Genomic DNA, 20,658 nt, shown 5'->3' with positions numbered 1-20,658 from the left:
TTCTTTCTTTCTTTCTTTCTTTCTTTCTTTCTTTCTTTCTTTCTTTCTTTCTTTCTTTCTTTCTTTCTTTTCTTTTCTTTCTTTCAAGATTTTATTTATTCATTTGAGACAGAGAGATACAGAGAGAGAGAGCATGAGCAGGGGGAGAGGCAGAAGCAAGCTCCCCGCTGAGCAGGGAGTCCGTCGCAGGGCTGGATCCCAGGACCCCAGGATCATGACCTGAGCTGAAGGCAGACGCCCAACCATCTGAGCCACTCAGGCGTCCCTAGAGGAAATTATTTCTTAGAGTAAAAAGTCAAGGGGCACCTGGGTGGCTCAGTCGTTAGTTAAGCATCTGCCTTCGGCTCAGGTCATGATCCCAGGGTCCTGGGATCGAGCCCCGTGTCGGGCTCCCTGCTCCTTGGGAAGCCTGCTTCTCCCTCTCCCACTCCCCCTGCTTGTGTTCCCTCTTTTGCTATGTCTCTGTCAAATAAATAAAATCTTTAAAAAAAAAAAAGTCAAAATACAAATATAAGGATCAAAAGAAAAAGTTGGGTTGAATACGGCTGTTTTGAGAAGGAATGATGCCCAGCTTCTTCCTTTATGCCATTTAAGTTGGATTCCTTATTTTAAACATTGATTTTTATTTTAGGTTGAACAAATCATGGCAGAATTTAAAGTCAGAGCCTTGGAATGTCACCCTGACAAGCATCCTGAGAACTCCAAAGCTGGTAAGTATTTAATAATGCCTGTTTCCCATGAAAATGAATAGCATCTAGAACTAAAAAGCTATTGAATAATAACTAAATTTCCTTTTGTATGTTATGCTCACACTTATTCTTTCATTCAATGCCCAAGAATGTTTTTGCACCATTGGATGGCAGAAGGGGAGGAAGGAACTGTGTAGGGTCTTTTCTCCAATAGTATTGAACTTCCATTTTTCTTTAGCTGTAATGTGCTGCTTCCTGGTTTAAAATTTGTCCATTTTATGCTTTATTTCACTAGCTCTTGAGTGTTAACATTGTCTTAAGTATGTTTGTAACAGGTGATTGCCTTGATGAGAACCTTGCTGTATTTTCTTCATTCTGGGGAACTGAATATGTCTCTGTAGAACATATGATTATATATTCATACTTTTGTTTTTCTTTATCATAATTTAAATTCCATTATCATAAATTTTGACATAAATGCTTATGTGTATTTCAGCTTGAAAAAATATAAACCAATTATCCTTCCTTGACCCGTCTCCCTCCCGCTCCTCTTCTTTCTTTCCTTTTAGAGCCAAACTTCCTGAAAAAGAAGTTCACAGTTGCTATCTCTACTTTTCTTCACCAATTTTCAGTTTATCCCAGTCTGACTTCCTCCTCACCTTTCTTGAAATGACTCTTGGAATAGCCACCAAGGACTTCCTGGCTGCCAAATCCAAGGGTTACTCTTTAGTTCTTATCTTCCCTGTGTTTGCATCAGAAATTGACACTGTTGACCATGCGTCCTTGAAACACTCTTTTCTCTTAGATACCAAGATAAACACTCATACTTTTCCTCCAACCTCGTGGGCTGATCTTTCTCTGTTGTGACTCCTTCTCTTCTGCCCTAAGGTTCCTTTTTTTTTTTTTTTTTTTAAAGATTTTATTTGACAGAGAGAGATAGTGAGAGCAGGAACACAAGCAGGGGGAGTGGGAGAGGGAGAAGCAGGCTTCCCGCTGAGCAGGGAGCCCGATGTGGGACTCGATCCCAGGAGCCTGGGATCATGACCTGAGCCGAAGGCAGACACTTAACGACTGAGCCACCCAGGCGCCCCTGCCCTAAGGTTCCTAAGATCTCTATTATCACTAATTAGTTTTGTGTGGCTTTGAATTTCACATAAATGGAATCACGCAGTCCTCCTTTGTGTGTGGCTTCTTTTGCTTTACCTTGTCTGTGATATTTGCCCATTTTGTACATGTAGCGACAGTTCATTCTTTGTCATTGCTGGGCCTTTAGGTACAAGCCCCTTCATGTGCTCCCTGCCCCTCCCCATCTCTCCATTTTCATCTTCTCTCCACCACCATGCCCACTACTCCATGTTTCTGCCTCACAGAACTACCTTTGTTCCTTAATATACCGTTTTCTACTCTTCAGAGCTTGACCTTTTTTTTTTTTTTTTAGAGAGAGAGAGTGGGGGATGGGGGTGGGGGTGGGGGGAGGGGCAGAGGGAGAGAAAGAATCTTAAGCAGGCTCCATGCCCAGTGCAGAGCCTGGTGCAGGGCTTGATCCCACGACCCTGAGATCATGACCTGAGCTGAAATCAAGAGTTGGATGCTTAACCAACCGACTGAACCCCTCAGGTGCCCCTACACTTCAAACCTTTATGCCTGCTGCCTCTCTGTCTGGCTCCCTCTGAGGCCTACACACATCTCTGCTTTGCTTTGATTGGTTAGGTCGCTCCTGTGTCAGGTTTCAACTTAGCCATCGCTTCCTCTGGGAAGTCACCTGTGCCCCACCTACTCAGAGCACCCTATACATTGGGCAGAAAACTGTGTATCACACCATCTCCTTGTTGCCTGTTTGCTTGTCAGTCATACTGAAAGCTCAGTGAGGCAGGCTTCCTGCTATCTTGTTCACAGTAATATGCCCCACACCTCACATAGCACCTACCATGGAGGACACTTAACTTTGTGCAAATCATTTATTGAATGACTGAATGAATAAATTCATGAACATTTCTTTAGGAGACACATTAATTACCTCTTTGAACTGGAGTTACTATTAAGATAGATGTCCTGGGGCGCCTGGGTGGCTCAGTTGGTTGAGTGGCCAACTCTTGATTTCGACTCAGGTCATGATCTCGGAGTCCTGGGATTGAGTCCACATGGGGCTCTGAGCTCAGGTGGAGAGTTTGCTTGAGGATTCTCTCTCTCCTTCAGTCCCCCTCTCCCCCGAGCTCGCACTCTCTCCCTCTCAGATAAATAAATAAATCTTAAAAAAAAGATAGATGTCCTAACATAAAAGTATAAAAATTTAATAAACACTTAAAAACAACCACCACCCCAGGTTATTCTTTAACTGGGTTCTTTTCCAATAAAGCATGGCTTTGAGTTGTTTCTCTGTCCCTGGCAAACAATTTCTATTTGGGATACACGATGAATCACTGTGCAATCATTGCCATTTCTGGTTGCCATAGTGATGGGAGTTTTCACATATGGGCTACCTCGAGGCTTCTTGTTCAGAGAAACATTTAAATGTAAGTATTGTTTAAAATGAAAGGTACACAGACATCAATATCTTCCCCTGTCAGGCTTGCAGTTATAGATGAGTCAACCTGTGGGTAGAAATTGTTTTCAAATCTGTTCAAGCATCCATTTACTCAATCTGGATTGATACGACTTTCTGAAAATGTAAGTGGTTCTTTATACACTTGGAGAAGAATTAAGGGTACTGATAAAAATATTTTAAAATATTAAACAGATGCCTGGGTGGCTCAGTCAGTTAAGCATCCAACTCTTGGATTCAGCTCAGGTCATGATCACAGGGTTAAGAGATTAAGCCCCACACTGGGCTCTGCGCACAGCAGGGAGTCCGCTTGAGATTCTCTCCCTCTCCCTTTCTCTCTGCCCCTACCCCTGCTCCCACGCGTGCGTGCACTCTCTCTCTAATAAATAAATAAATCTTAAAAAAATATATTAAACAAAAATTCACCCAGATGCTGAATTTAGTTTGGCAGAAATCCAGACTACATTAGGCAGATTTTGAAACATATTTCATCAAGGTGAAAGCTTATAGAGCAACTGCCTGTAGGAGAAATTAAACTTGTATATATACCTTTTTGGTTTGTTAAGTGTAGTCTCAACCATTTCCACTGAAATTACTAATTTGCTAGCATGATGGAGTAGTAGATATGGAGCACAGTCTTGTCTGTCTGGATTGTTCCTTGATCCCACTGATGAGCTAGTTGACCTTGGGCAATCTCTTGAGCCTCAGCATTCTCATAGGAAAAATGGGTAGACCAGTAGTATATTGCTTCATGCATCTAATGTGAAGGACAAATGAGGTAGCTTGCATGCAGGAATAGCTCAATGAATGTTGGCAATTATGATTCAGTGGACTTTCTTTTCTTGTTTTTATACAGCATTCCAAGATAAAAAAATTTTTTTTTTTAAATTTTAGAAAGAGAGTGCACGTGCATTTGTGCACGAGAGTGGGTTGGGGGTGAGGCAGAGAGAGAATCTTTAGCAGGTTCCATACCCGGTGTGCTGTAGAAATTGTGTCACTGAGCACAAAACTCCTGGCTGGTGCTCATGCCAATCCTGTGTATGTGCATGACAGTAACTGTTTCAGGCCAATGCTTTATTAACTTCTCCCTGACCCTGAAGAAAGGGATTTCAGACTAAATTAAAGATCTGTGAAAGGTATTTTTGTTATTGATTTGTAGGCTGCAAAGACATTTGGATATTTGAAGGAGAGCTCCTTGTCCTTGCTAACTGATATCTTTTCATGTCTCCATGCTTTCTCACTTTAAAAACTCTTTATTGCTTTTTCCCCTTTGAATAAAAATAACATACAGTAATAAATAATGTTGAAAGTGAAAGTCTGCTCTTATCGCTCCCTGCCAGGGAACCACTATTAACAGTGGTATATTTTCTTCCATATTTTTTTCAAAGTACGGTCTGACATCATGTTTTTATTATTATTTTTCAAGTAATTGTAAGTGGTCTACATTTGAAAGATGACTATATAATACAAATTCAATTGTGAAATATGAATTTAAAAGAACCTCTGTATTTTCAGAGTAGATCTAGGAGTTAAAACAGAATGTCTCTCAAAGGTCCCGGCATCATTTGCTCATATAAGCTTGTAAAATGAGATCTCTCTTCCCAGAACTGGTAAATGTTTATCTTTTGTGACTCATTTGATTAGCTGACATATTAAAGGACAAGTATAAACCCAAACTCATTTTTAATGTGGTAGAGAGGATGGAAGAAGGAAAGGCCAGCTATCAGGCAAGATAAAGTATCTTTAGCTTTCTGCTTATCAATTGTTGTCGAGGGACTGACATCAGAATAATCCCAGGCAGGCTTCTTCCATTCTGCAGACTCTGAAACCAGGCTAACAGTAATGTGCAAAGAGAAGGTGACTCATAGATAAATATGTAAATCTTTATAAACACTGCTGTAGTAGTAACTGGCATGTGCATCCGTGGCAATAATTTAAAGAGCTTTTTATTCGCCTTGGAAAAAGTGACATCTTATTTGTACAGTGGGATATTTAAATTGTCATCAGTGGTAGAAGGATTACTCTGGAGCGAGCTGCTATGGCAAGATGCTTTTTATTAGTTTGTTTATTTTCCTGTAGTTTTCAATAGCCTCATCTTTAGGGTCTTCCCTTTAACTCACTAATGACTACCTCCAGCGGTGATATTAAGTAGTTAATGGCCTGTTAGGTACTGTGCTGTCCAGCTTTGGGGCAGGGTCTTGGAGGGACCCTGCTGTGGCAGGGAGTATCTTGTTGTTGGGGGAACACTTAAAAGTGGTGGTGTTTGGAGGACGGGGGCTCAGGAATAGCGATTCTTTACCACCTGGGGTACAGAAGTATTTCAGTATTTTTAATACTGTCAGTATTGACTGTACATTTGCCTCAACACCTGTTTGAGAGACTCTGGATTACTTCCCATGGGTTTTTTAAAAAAAGATTTTATTTATTTATTTATTTATTTTTAGAAAGAGAGAGAGAGTCCATGTGAGCGGGGGGAGGGGCAAAGGGAGAGTGAGAGAGAGAATCTCAAAGAAACTTGTGCTGAGTGTGGAGCCTGGCACGGGGCTAGACCTCACGACCCCGTGATCGTGACCTGCGTAGAAATCAAGAGTCGGAAGTTTAACGGACTGAGCCACCCAGGCACCTCCCATGAGGTATTTTTAAACACTATCAGGGCAATTTAAATTAGTTTTCCCACTGATGGTATTAAAATATTCCTAATTCACAAAATGTTTTAATGATACATGTCATTTCTTTGGTGGTTGGAGCTCAGGGAATAGCTCTATATATTATCTTTCTCACACTCAAAATAGGAAGCATTCACTTATTGGTTCATTGAACAAATACCTTTTGAGCACGGGCTATGTTTCAGTGCAAAGGATACGGCAGAGAACAAAACAGATAAAGTCTCTGTTTCCACAGAGTTTGTATTGTGGTAGAGGAGACAGATCATAAAAAACTACGTAATGGCTGGGGGCAAGTACTATGATGAAAAGTAATGTAGGGCAAGGGAGATAAAGGCGTGGGGCTGGTGGGCAGTCATTTTATATAGCATAGTCAGGGAAGACCCCCTCTACAAGACAGGATCTGAGATGACATCTGGAGGAAGTAAGCCATATGAATGCCTGGTCAGACACTCAACTGACTGAACCACGCAGGTGCCCCCAAAAGATGATTTTTTCCCCAGTCGAATGGTCTTGGTACTTTTGTAGAAAACCAATTGACTTTGGGCGCCTGGCTGGCTCAGTCAGTGGAGCATGCAACTCTTACTGCCAGGGTTGTGAGTTTGAGCCCCACATTGGGTGTAGAGATTACTTAAAAATAAAATCTTGTGCGCCTGGGTGGCTCAGTTGGTTGGGCGACTGCCTTCAGCTCAGGGTGGCTCAGTTGGTTGGGCAACTGCCTTCGGCTCAGGTCATGATCCTGGAGTCCCAGGATCGAGTCCCGCATCGGGCTCCCTGCTCAGCAGGGAGTCTGCTTCTCCCTCTGACCCTCCCCCCTCTTGCACTCTGTCTCAAATAAATAAATAAAATCTTAAAAAAAAAATCTTAAAAAAAACAGAAAGAAAACCAATTGACTGTAAGTTTGAGGGTTTATTTTGGACTCACACTATCCCATTTATGTATGTTTACTCTAATGCTAGTACCACACTGTTTTCATTACTGTAGCTTTGTAGAAAGTTTTAAGTTGGGAAGTGTGAGTTCTTCCAACTTTATTTTTGTTTTTCAAGATTGTTTTGACTATTCTGAGACCCTTGCCTGTACATATGGATTTTTAGGATCAACTTGTCACAAAAAAAGGCATCTGGGATTTTGACAGAGATTACATTAAATCTATAGAGCAGTTTGGAGAATTACCATCTTAGAAATGCTAGGTCTTCTGATCCTTGAACATGGATATCTATTCATTTAGATATTTAATTTCTTTCAACAGTGTTTTATAGTTTTCAATATATAAGTCTTGCACTTCTTTTGTTAACATTTTTTTCTAAGTATTTTATTCTTTTTGATGCTATTGTAAATGGAATTCCTTCCCTGATTTCATTTTCAGATTGCTCATTGATACTGTATAGAAACACAATTGATTTTTGTGTATTGTTCTATAGAAAGTTTGAGCTTCATTGAAGAGCAGAAGAGACATTGGAAGTGTTTACAAAAGGGACATGGATGGTTTCTATTGTATGCCATCTGGTCAAATAGATCAGTGACAAAGCTACCATTTATCAACCACCTACCATGTTACTTCCTGTGCTTAAACCCTCCCAATAACTTCTTACTGTTCTTACAACAAAAGCAGACCAGAATCCTTAGGCCTCTAAGGTCCTGGATGACTGGGCCCTTGTCTACTCTACAGCCCCATTGCTCATTTCCTCATTGTTCTTTCCCAGCCCTGTGTCACATGGGCATTTTCTACTTTCTCTAAATAACTATGCTCCTTCCTGCCTTAGAGTCTTCATTTACACTGTTCCTCTAGCCTGATCACTACCCTTCCTCACAACTACCACTAGAAAAGGTAGTTTTCTTCCTAGTAGACAAAACTAATTTTTTTGATGTTTGTAAATGTCAATCCCACTAAATAGTTCACGTCTCCTGTTCACAGCTGTGTCATCAGCATCTGGAATAGCACTTGGCACATCACTGGAGCTCAGTGAAGAGAGTGGATAAACTGTGAGCCAGGCCCTTTACATCCATGATCTCACTTGTCCTTGCGATTCGCACTACACATGAGGAAATGAAAGCTTGAAGGTCACATAGCCAGTAAATAACAGACCTATTCCAGTGAGATCGCTTTGCTTGGGAGTTTAAAATAACTCCTTCAAGAGAGGAGTGCTCATCTTTGGATTTGTTTTCCAGTGGAGACGTTCCAGAAACTGCAGAAGGCAAAGGAGATTCTGACTAATACAGAGAGTCGTGCTCGCTATGACCACTGGCGCAGGAGCCAGATGTCGATGACATTCCAGCAGTGGGAAGCTTTGAGTGACTCGGTGAAAACGGTAGGTTCCGCTCTGGGATGTAGTGAATTCATGAAGCTCAGGCTGCCCATGGATGAGACTCACGTAGCAGCTTAAAAAGTCAATAGGCAGGGGCGCCTGGGTGGCTCAGTCGTTAAGCGTCTGCCTTCAGCTCAGGTCATGATCCCGGGGTCCTGGGATTGAGCCCCACATCGGCTCCCTGCTCAGCGGGGAGTCTGCTCCTCCCTCTGCCCCTCCCCCTGCTTGTGCTCTCTCTCTCTTTCTCTGTCAAAATAAATAAATAAATCTTAAAAAAAAAAAAGTCAATAGGCAATAGGACGGAGAAGACCAAGAAGCTGGTAGAATCTAGCTATAACTCAGCGTCCACAAATCCTGTGAAGGGGAATTCAGTGGGTCAGTGCCAGAAGAGCTGATGACTACAATTGTCAGTCTCTCCTTGGCTGTTTGAGTCAATGTATACACTCCTCATTAGCATTTATGTTTTATACATTCTGACAACTGTGCTTCTGAAGTTGCTCATATAATACTGCTGAATTTTGAACCAATGCAAATTCATCTCCTCCATCTTTTTAGTTCATATCGGCCTATTCTCTACTCAAGGCTTATAAATTCCATAAAAAAGAGCCTGATTAATTAAAGAAAGCTGTAAATTATTTTAAATTTATTCTTGTTACAAATTCTGGTGAAAGAGTCATTGGATTGATGCAGAGAGACTTTTTAAACCATTGTGTTCTCTTTCTTCATGCTATTAAAAAACTAAATATAAAAATAATCACTATAGGGGCGCCTGGGTGGCTCAGTCGTTAAGCGTCTGCCTTCGGCTCAGGTCATGATCCCAGGGTCCTGGGATCGAGCCCCGCATTGGGCTCCCTGTTCCATGGGAAGCCTGCTTCTCACTCTCCCACTCCCCCTGCTTGTGCTCCCTCTCTCGCTGTGTCTCTCTCTGTCAAATAAATAAATAAAATCTTAAAAAAAAATCACTATAATTACTGTGTTATACACTTACTTTGTTCTTACATTGACCTTTATATATATATATATATTTCAGTATATAAAAATTATATATATTTATATATATTATTAAACATGTTATATATAAATATGCATATTTATATATATTTAGGAGGGGAGGGGTAGAGGGAGAGAGAGAATCTATTTTTTTTTTTTTAAGTTTTTATTTATTTATTTGTCAGAGAGAGAGACAGAGGCAGGCAGAGGGAGAAGCAGGCTCCCCGCTGAGCAAGAAGCCCGACATGGGGCTCGATCCCAGGACCCTGGGATCATGACCTGAGCTGAAGGCAGATGCTTAACCAACTGATACACCCAGGCGTCCTGGGAGAGAGAGAATCTTAAGCAGGCTATATGCCCAGCATGGAGCCCAAAGTGGGGTTTGATCTCACAATCCTGAGATCATGACCTAAGCTGAAATCAAGTCAGACACTTAACTGACTGAGCCACCCAGGCACCCCAACCTTTATACTGATTGTTTCTGGGTTCCTGGGCTCAGTGAGGTGTCCTTGGGGTGAGTCCAGTTGGCTACAAACAACCAGGGAAGCTTCCTACTATGCCCGTTTGGTTACACTTTCCCCAATCAGGTGGGAAACAGTGTGTAATTTAACACCTTCTGGGCCTGTTGAGAAGGCAGTCTGTCCTAATTGAATGTTATCCAAAACCATGTCAAAGATCACCCAGACAAGTAAAAAATTCACTCATGTTGATCCAGAATAAAAACAACTAGTCAATTTTGAATAGTTATTCAGCTGATCCATGGCTCACATGAGTCAATTGATTTTTTTCTATTTATTTTTCTATTGTCTATTTAATGTTTACTGGCATGTAGGCACAATTTTTTTATTATTAAACAAGGTCCAGAATTAAATTAAATTACCTACTTTATTTATTTTAAAGATTTTATCTATTTGAGAGAGAGAGAGAGAGCGCACAAGCCAGGGGGAGCAGCAGAGGGAGAAGGAGAAGGAGGCTTCCCGCGGAGCAGGGAGCCCGATGTGGGACTCGATCCCAGGACCCTGGGATCATGACCTGAGCTGAAGGCAGACGCTTAACAGACTGAGCCACCCAGGCGCCCCAACATCCAGAATTTTAAAAAATGACTTCCTAGGGGTAAAAAACACCTTAAAGAAAGCTGGTAAACAAGTCAATGGAGAAGGTAGAATAAGCAACATACCAATTTCAGGGACGGTAGGACAGTGGCCTTTGCACCCAGGCTTGGTGTCTGTTTAGCATTCGTTCACCCCCTGCACACAGTGATTGTTTTGGTCTGGTGCAATTCATTATTTTGCTGTACATACTGTCCTTTTCCTAATCTCCCTCTTAGTCTCTATCAACTGCTATCATTTGACATTTTTACTGATGATCATTTGAACTGAGTCATTCCACACTAGTTTGCTTGATATTAAATGTTGTTCTGTCCAGTTCATATTTAGGGGAACTGAGAAATACACTCTGTGAGCACAGACATGAGACCTAATTGTGTCCCAGCAAACCAGGCTGCTTAACATCACTCTTACATTAGTCCTTTGATTGAAGTACAAAGCATGAGAGCCGCCTGAATATGAGGTTAGATACAGTTGGGATTTTTTCCCTGTGTATTTCTTTAATTGGGATCAGCAGATACAAGGGTCTGATGATAAAATATTTTATTCTTATAAAGTAGATGGATGAGTAAAACTATTATCTCAGAATATCTTTGCTGGCTATCAAAGCATTTACTGTAGTTAAGTCATTAATCCTCAACACCATCTAAGGAAATAATAGGCACTTTTATTCCAAGAAGTACTGAGACATGGAGTAGATAAACTGTACAGGACACTTAGCTGACTTGTGATGTTGAAGGACCACATTTTCAGCTCTCTGGGCCCTGAATTCTCAAATTTCTTATTTTCTATTTTTCACTGACCTTTCCAATATCCTTTCCCTCCACAGAGGAAGCCACTGGCTAGCCTCTTCTACTCTGCACATGCAGAAAAAGGAAGAAACAAACTAAACAACAACAGACCCCAACCAACCAAACCAAAAGCAGATTTTTTTGCCCCAGCTAAGGCCACTGCCCTTTTTTAAAATTAACATTTTTAAAAAATGATTTTATTTATTTATTTGAGAGAAAGTGCACGAGCTGGGGGCAGGGACAGAAGGAGTGGGAGAAGCAGGCTTCCCGTGGAGCAGGGAGCCCGATGTGGGGCTGGATCCCAGGATCTTGGGATCATGATCTGGGCTGAAGGCAGACGCTTAACTGACTGAGCCACCCAGGTGCCCCTAAAATTAACATTTAAAAAAAAGATTTCATTTTTATTTTTAAAAAAGATTTATTTATTTATTTTAGAGAGGTGGGGGTAGGGACAGAGGGAGAGAATCCCAAGCAGACTTCCACTGAGCACGGAGCCCTACGCAGGGCTTGATCTCATGACCCTGACATCATGACTCGAGCTGAAACCTACTGAGCCACTGAGGTGCCCCTTAAAGATTTTATTTTTAGGTAATATCTTCACCCAGTGTGGGGCTCAAACTTACAACCCTGAGATCAAGAGTTGCATGCTCTACTGTCTGAGCCAGTCAAGTGCTCCATCTTTTTTTTTTTCTTTCTTTCCTTCCTTCCTTCTTTCTTTTTCTTTTTCTCTTTCTTTCTTTCTTTCTCTTTCTTTCTTTTTTTTTTTAAAGATTTTATTTATTTATTTGACAGAGAGAATGAGAGAGAGAGCACATGAGAGGGGGGAGGGTCAGAGGGAGAAGCAGACTCCCCGCTGAGCAGGGAGCCCGATGCGGGACTCGATCCAGGGACTCCAGGATCATGACCTGAGCCGAAGGCAGTCGCTTAACCAACTGAGCCACCCAGGCGCCCTCTTTCTTTCTTTCTTCTTCTCTTTCCTTCCTTCCTTTCTAGATAGATTTATTTATTTATTTATTTATTTATTTATTTATTTATTTATTTAGGAGCGAGAGAGAGGGAGCACGAGCAGGGGGAAGGGCAGAGGGAGAGGGAGAGAGAATCCACGAGCAACTTGACTCCCTGGCTGAGCGTGGAGCCTGACACGGGACTCTATCCCAGGACCCTGAGATCATGAAATGAGCTGAAATCAAGACTTAGCCACTTAACCAACTGAGATACCCAGGTCTGTCTGTCTTTCTTTCTTTCTTTCTTTCTTTCTTTCTCTCTCTCTCTCTCTCTCTCTCTCTCTCTCTCTTTCTTTCTTTCTTTCTTTCTTTCTTTCTTTCTTTCTTTTTCTTTCTTTTCTTCTTTCTGCTCTAGGCCCAACCTGGGGCTCAAAGCCACCACCCTGAGATTGAGAGTCACCTGCTCCACTGACTGAACCAGCCAGGCACCCCAAAATTAACATTTTTATTTTGAAATAAAACCTACAGAAAAATTCATAATAGTAGGTCAGGTTTTACCACACATTGAACTTTAAATATAGAATACTATATAATATTGATTTTATATTATGTGTCTGCTTTTAATTAATGTAGTCAATGCACTGGGCCGTCAGAGGTAAAAAAGACCTGATGCTGGAAGAATCTGACCAGCCTCATACCGACGAGATTGAAAATGAGGAATGGAACAAGCAAAGAGAAATAAAGAAAGAGGAGCTGGGTTCAACCGCAGAGAAAATGGAGCAGAAAGAATCCAAGTCCTTGGAGAAGTCATTCTCCCCACAAAATCCTGATTCTCCAAGTAAGTGTAATCATGTAGCTTTGCAGAACAAAGAAGGTCTGAAATTAAAGGGCTTGGTTTATACTGTATTTATTCTCAACCTCTTCCAACTAAACGAAGAGGTTTATCACCTTAAAAGAGACTTATTTGGCACTGACATAGATACTGGAAGACACATTCCTTCGTACATTCCTTGCAAGGGGAAATTTGAGGCATTTCTGGGAGTGTCTTTTGCTGGACTGAAATAACACTGCCATTTATTGGGTATTTACTATGTACAGGAACGTTCTTTATGTGCATTACTTTTACATGTATTATCTTGTCTTATATTCATTTCATATACATTAATTTATTTAATCCTCACTACAAGCTTCTGAGGTTGGCACCAATATTATTATCATTTTACAGATGAGAAAACTGAAGTCCAGGGAGGTTGAGTAATTTTACCAAAGCTCTACAGCTTGTATACAGCAGGGGAGGGGGCTGAACTAAGGCAGCTTGGCTTCAGAGTCTGTTTGTAAGGCATTGCACTACCTTGAGAAGGTACCTTATTTGGAAGTAGCTCTGTAGACATTCTGAATGATATATAGATCCACTGAAGCAGGGCATTATAGAGGTTAAGCTCCCAAGGTACACTACCTAGCTCTACTAACGTATGATCTCTATTACTTGGTAAAAGTTACTTAACTTCTCTAGATTTCAGTTTCCTAATCTATAAAATCAAGATCATAATGGTACCTTCTCATAGAGTTATCATGAAGATTAAATGAGATCCATGCAAAATGCTTAGCACAGTGATTCACCTACCAAGCCAGTCTTGGGTTAATGTCAGCTATTGTTATCATTTCTTTGTGTCTCCAGCCATCCCACTGTGTTGATCTATAGGTGTGTTATGTACACACACTATCATTGTCCTTCAGATTCTTGCTGGATTCTCAGGGTTGTGATTCAACACCTCTTTAGAATTTAGCCTTTAAACCAAAGGCTCCTGAAGGTCCTTGAATCCTTGAATACTTACAGGAAATGAAGATAATTAGATAGTTTGTGGTGAATTATAGTCTTTCTAGAAATAGTCATTTGAAATCTCCCTTTGGGAAGAACTTCTATATGCTTATTACCTGCTAGAATAAAGATTCTCAGGGTGTGATTCAGGTATCTGTGCTGGTTACTCAAGATATCCCTTTGTGGAGTCCGCACATTGATTGCATCAGCCTCATATCTGGGCATGGTTATAATGTAACAAACTGATCAAAGCAGAAGCCCGAATTTCAGAAAAAAACAGTGTTTTAAGCAAATACATGCATACAAACACCTACGCACAGGCAAACATACAAATATTTCTCTATTCAGCCCTGGAATGTTCAGATCTGTGCTTCCTGAACCCCTGGGGCCTCCCTGTGACTCTGTTTCAGATTCAGACCGAGTCTGAGTTCACCAGAACTGGGCGGGGGTTGGGGGCGTGTGCAGGAGGGTGTTGTGTGGCTGATCACTTCAGAGACTCGGGAAGGGGGCTGGAATCCCTCGCATCAGAGTCTATGAAATGTTTTCTTCCTTTAAAAAACTAGTTATTTAAATATTTAAAAACCCCAAATTGATAGGAGCTTGTTATTAGAAAATTCAACGAATCATGTATAGACAATGACTTAGTGTCTACCCCAGGCTCCCATCGTTCTCTGCTTCTATTTCCTGAAGTAACCAGTGCAGATGCCCAGGTGCGTCTCCTTCCACATTGTTCTCTATGCTAATACAAGCATATAGAAAGAGATGTTCACTTATGAGGGCTTTAAAAATAAAGAATGGTGTTATACTGCTACACAGTGCTGAAGAGCACAAACTCTGGAACCAGATCCCTGCTTTTCCACTGATGAGTTGCATGATCTTGGGCAAGCAAGTTAACCTCTCTGTATCTGTGTTTTCTTATTAAATGGCCAAAACATTAGTGTCTACCTTATACGGTTTTTTTTTTGAGTAGTAAATAAATAAATTATGTAAAATATTTAGACCAGGTACCTGGTAGGTGCTTTTTTTGGTGTTAGCTTTTATTATTATGGGGCTTCTCCTTAGACTCTTAGATTTAGAATTAACTCATACTTTTATTTTTATTTTTTTTAAAGATTTTATTTATTTATTTGAAAGAGAGAGAATGAGAGAGAGCACATGAGAGGGGGGAGGGTCAGAGGGAGAAGCAGACTCCCTGCCGAGCAGGGAGCCCGATGCGGGACTCGATCCAGGGACTCGATCCAGGGACTCCAGGATCATGACCTGAGCCGAAGGCAGTCGCTTAACCAACTGAGCCACCCAGGTGCCCTTATTTTTATTTTTTTATTATGTCCTTTTAAACAGCAGATAAGTATTCCACAGGATAGATATATTGTAATTTACTCAAAATAAATTGTGACGTCAGGTTTTTGGGGTTTTTTTTTTTTTTTTGGTACTCCTATCTTATTATTATTATTTTTTAAATTCCAGTGTAGTTAACATACAGTGTTATGTTAGTTTCGGGTTTGCAATGTGTGATGTCAATTTTGATGCCTTCACATGGTGAAGTATAGTCTCATACTGTGACTGAGGAATGAAGGCAGGGTGGTGGGGGGAGAGCAGTGAGAGGAGGATCAGTGTTCTGAGAAGCTGTTGTTGGAGAATAAGAATTATGAAATTTTACTAAAAGCTGCATTTACCATTTCTTAATGCCGTTTAAGAGATTATTGGCTGTAATGAGTAGTACCGTAAAGTTGGAGTTTGATATACCAAAGTGCAGTCGTATGATTATTTATAACTTTATTTTACTGCAGCGTAAATATCTGTAACATCAACATTTAAGAAATATTATTCATGTGAGCTTTACCAAGACCGGAGTGGCTTCTCACATACCTTTTCAGAATATTTATTAATTTCCTTAAGCAATGGTTGGTTGATATTTACTTTGGAGGTTGCCTTTTGATGCCTCTTCTGTGATGAACATCTGTCAAATAGTGCCCATCCTGTTCTGACTCTTCACTGCAACCAGTAAAATATGGAGCACAGCCTCTGAAAACTGGTGTGTGAGACAATCTCACTTTTCCTTTCCTTCCACTTAAATATGCAATAAATATGGCCTCTGATAAGTGCCATTCTAGAATAAAATAGTTTGTGTAACATTCTGGAATTTAAAAAAAAAGATCCTATGTAGCAGATGTGTGCTGCCATAGTCTCTGGACATCTACCTTCCCATTGCCAACTCTATGGTTTCTACCAAAGGGCTTTCTCTGGCAATTGAGCCGGCTAGGCAGTAAGTGCCTGGGAATAAACACCTTTGGATGTAACCATCAGATACTGATGAATGTGAGTGGGAGGCTCCTTTACTTCTCAAACTGGATTAACTCTGAGGGGTCTTTATATTGTCTTCCAGGGGGTCTCCAATGCAATCAAGCCCCAGTTGCCCAGGGTAGCAACTTGCCTGATAATGTACCTTTTATCAACTTGGTTCCTTTCCCTACTTTCTTACCAGGACCTCTTTTTTTTTTTTTTTTAAGATTTCATTTATTTGACACAGAGAGAGAGTACAAGCAGGGGGAGCGGCAGGCAGAGGGAGAAGCAGGCTCCCGGCTGAGCAAGGAGCCTGATGCGGGACTTGATCCCGGGATTCTGGGATCATGACTTGAGCTGAAGGCAGATGCTTAACCAACTGAGCCACTCAGGAGTCCCTCACCAGGACCTCCTTGAATCACCTTTTAATTAAGCCACTTTATTGAGCCTGGCTCAGTCAGGAGAGCATGCAACTCTTTTTTTTTTTTTTTTTAAAGATTTTATTTATTTTTTTGAGAGAGAGTGAGAGTGCGAACATGAGCAGGGGGGAGGGGCAGAGGGAGAGGGAGAAGCAGGCTCCGCGCTGAGCAGGGAGCCTGATGTGGGACTTGATCCCAGGACCCCAGGATCATGACCTGAGCCAAAGGCAGACACTTAACCAACTGAGCCATCCAGGTGCCCAAGCATGCAACTCTTAATCTTGGGGTCGTGAGTTCAAACCCCATGTTAGGTGTGGAGCCTATTCAAAAACAAAGAACAAATTAGCCTCTTCCATTCGAATTCTTGTTTGGGGGTCTATTTCTATTGGAACCCAAGCTAGAAAACACCTTTTTCAAACTATGAAATAACAAGTATATTTACAGTAAAAATGTGAGAAATGTGGTCAAACAAAAGGTAGAAAATACAATTTGTAATCTCAGCACCTAGAGACATATCTATTCTTGATCTTTTGGTATATTTTTATATTATGTTAGTATACCGAAAACTAAGAGGATCATACTGTACATATTGTGTATGTGTGTGTGTATTTCAATCACAGGTTGTCAGAAATTTCCTTTTATTTTTTCCCAAAAAGGAAATTCTTAAATTTGTTTTCTCTGATAATTCTTTTTTTTTTTAAATTAACATAATGTATTATGTTGTTTCAGGGGTACAGGTCTGTGATTCATCAGTCTTACACAATTCACAACGCTCACCACAGCATATACCCTCCCCAATGTCCATCACCCAGCTACCCCATCCCTCCCACCCCCCACCACTCCAGCAACCCTCAGTTTCCTGAGATTAAGAGTTCTCTGATAATTCTAAAGACAGTACAAACAGATCATTTTCTTAAAAAACCACGGTCAACTGTTCTGTGCATATTTTTCTGATCAGATATTTAGATAATATTTTAAAATATCAATGGAAGCATATTTTATACATTATTTCATAACCTTTGTTTTTATTAAGATTTCATTTATTTATTTGTCAGAGAGAGAGAGAGCGCGCACAAGCAGGGCAAGTAGGAGAGGGAGAAGCAGACTCCCTGCTGAGCAGGGAGCCAGGTGTGGGACTCGATCTCAGGATCCTGGGATCATGACCTGAGCCGAAGGCAGACACTTAACTGATTGAGCCACCCAAGTATCCCTATAAACTGTTTTCTGACTGTCAGTTAGTGATATGTTATGAGAATTTTTCTATGACCATAAATATTAAAAAATTGTTAATGACTATATCAAAGATTTTAACCAACTTTCTATTGCTGGAGATTTAGATTGTTTCTTGATTTTTAAAAAGCTTTATAAATGGTGTCATGATAAATATCCTTATGGTTAAACCCTTGAGCACATCTGTGATTATTTCCTTAGGATAAATTTCTAGAAGTAGAATTATTGGGTTAAAAGTTCACACATTTTAATGAGTTTGATAAATTTTGCCAAATTGCCTGCCAATTTACCCTCCCTCTAGTAGAGAAGGAAAATGACCTTTTCTTTAATTTTTAACAAAGTTGTTTAGAGTTAAAGAAATCTTACTATTGTGGGATAAATTATTTGTATTTCCAGAGATCCTTTACCATTGACCTTTTACTTTTGGCAGCTGTTGGAAAGTTGTTTCCAATTTCTTTGCAAGTGAATTGCCCAAATTCCCACCACTGGAAACATCTATAAATATCCTTTTATTATTAATCACTTGAGCACATGAGGTTCTTTGATCCATATAAACTAATTCTTGTTGATAAGAATTCGAAAGTTGGCTCTGCAAATCAAGAAGAGAAAGATCAATAATCCAAAAGAAAAATGGAGAGAAACTATATAAATAGTTTAGGAGAGAAAATACAGTGGTTTTTAAACATATAAAAAGATGTTAATCTCAATGTAATTAGTGAAATGATAACTTCTCTTAATGTATGCTTCTATGAATCAGTGAGACATAGGATCAACCATCCAGTTAAAAAAAAAATGAACAAAGGAAATGAACAGAAAATACACAAATAGCCTTGGAACATATGAAAGGATGCTTAAACTCACTCATACCAAGAGAAAGGCAAATTAAAACTGCACTGTTTCCTAATCATCTGCCTGGCAAAGGTTACTAAGTTTTCTGTACTCATCCGCCTGGCAAAGGTTACTGTTTTTTAACACAGTGTTAATGATTTACTGTTACATTTTGTGACCACAGAGAAGTCCCTTCCTTTTTTTTTTTTTTTTTTTTGAATGGGGTCTCCCCGTATATAATATATAAATAAATGAATATTTAATATCAAATATTCACAAGGGCTTTATAGAAAAATAAGCAGGGTGAGGGGTCAGGGAGGGATGGAGGTGGGGGCTGGGTACTATTTGGGTCAAGTGGCCAGGGAAGGAAGCTCCTTACAAATCCAGAATCTCAGGCTCCAACCCAGATACCCAGAATCAGAATCTGCCATATAACAAGATCTCCAGATAATGACTATGCATATGGAAGTTTGAGACACCCTAGTCTAACTAATTCCTACTCCTGGTCACTTTGAATGTGACTTTCTTCCAGATGTCTTTTCTCATTCTACCCTTATTCTACCTAGTCCACACTGAATGCCTTTCTCTGGTCTCCCATTCTCTTATGTGTTTCCCTCCATATTTTTTTAAATTTATTTTTTGGCCACATTAATAGTTTTCTGGATTCCTCTGTGACCCCCATCAGGAGACAAGCACTGCTGTCTCATGGTACTCAGCATAGAGGCTGGCAATATGTAATAGGTGCTCAATAAATGTTTCTTTACGAATGAATAAATGAATGGATGCACCAGGCCAAATCAAAGTGTGTGTGTGCAGAAAAAAGAATTCAAAAGTCTGCTTAAGATAATCAGTTTCTATAAGATATTGATAATCCATATTAAAGACTTACTCTTGCATTTTATTTATTGCAGTGAAATCTTATCAGCAAGCTATTTTGCCATGACACTGTGACTTTTCTTTTCTTACCTTTCTGATTTTAAAATATCTTCTGTGTTTTAAAGGTTTTTCATATGTGAACTCTTGGCACCTACGTTTCCGCTGGTCTGGGGATGCTCCCTCAGAACTCCTGAGGAAATTCAGAAACTATGAAATATGAAAAGTCCCTGCTCGATAGGAGAGACAGAAAGCAAGACCATCTCCTGTGCTGCCAACAAGTCCTTGTTTAAATCTTAAAAATGTTATGTTTCTCTGTCATGTTTGTGAATTGCTCAGTAGGGATTGATTCCTCTATCCTTAAACCCATTCTATCATAATGTGTTTTTTAAATGAGAAAAATTTCAGACTAGTTTCTTTTAATATTTGAATACATTAAAGCTCTTAGATCCAAAGTTAGCTTGTATGGTATGTATTTTCCTGTTAATGTTATTTATAGAACTCCATTTTAAAAAGCTATCTCTGTATTTAAATAATTCATTGATATACCATGATCTCTCTTAGTGCTGGTTGTACAAGAAATGTTTTCTGACTCTTGACTTAAAATGAAATGTGAAATTATGTGTCTAAATCCCATAGAGCAAAATAAATAACTTCCCCAAATTCACGATGAATTTGTAATTTAACTGTATTTTGAAAATAATTTGATTAGATATTTCTATTCTAATTTTAATAATAATTAATTTAAAATGTTATTATTTATTTGAGAAAACATGTTTTTACAAGACTTCTTTTGTTATATATAGCAAGTGATATATTTATAAACTATGTTCTCACAATGAGAATAAGCCTGTTAGGTTGGAATTATTGATGGTCATGTGTAGTCTGTGATTATTTTTTAGTTTGCAAACAAGTGAATGAAAAATTAAGAAGAAAAGCAATTTTATTTTATTTATTTTTAAAGATTTTATTTATTTGAGAGAGAGAGAGAGCACGCACGCACAAGCAGGGGGAGGGGCAGAGGGAGAGGGAGAAGCAGGCTCCCTGAGATAGGGCTTGCTCCCAGGACTCTGGGATCATGACTTGAGCCAAAGGCAGACACTCAACCAACTGAGCCACCCAGGTGCCCCAAAGAAAAACAATTTTAGAGCAGGGGTTCCTTAGTCAATGGCAGA

At 39.9% G+C, this 20,658-nt stretch overlaps 1 protein-coding gene across 1 annotated transcript in view; it reads left to right on the top strand.

Annotated features, from left to right (window-relative positions):
• LOC118018614 (dnaJ homolog subfamily C member 12) overlaps window positions 1-20,150 on the top strand; it is a 33,067-nt gene extending 12,917 nt beyond the window's left edge. The window contains exons 3-6 of the mRNA XM_035017268.1: window positions 632-710; window positions 8,064-8,203; window positions 12,665-12,869; window positions 19,612-20,150. Of these exons, the coding sequence (XP_034873159.1) occupies window positions 632-710; window positions 8,064-8,203; window positions 12,665-12,869; window positions 19,612-19,706 (519 nt within the window). The 3' untranslated portion in view covers window positions 19,707-20,150. The remainder of the gene's footprint in view (window positions 1-631; window positions 711-8,063; window positions 8,204-12,664; window positions 12,870-19,611) is intronic.
• Window positions 20,151-20,658: the final 508 nt, after the last annotated feature.

Source organism: Mirounga leonina, unplaced genomic scaffold (genome assembly GCF_011800145.1).
Source record: "Mirounga leonina isolate KUSES-001 unplaced genomic scaffold, KU_Mleo_1.0 Mir_107, whole genome shotgun sequence".
Taxonomy (NCBI): domain Eukaryota; kingdom Metazoa; phylum Chordata; class Mammalia; order Carnivora; family Phocidae; genus Mirounga; species Mirounga leonina.
The sequence above is the reverse complement of the archived record's forward strand: the minus strand, read 5'-3'. Positions and strand labels throughout refer to the sequence as shown.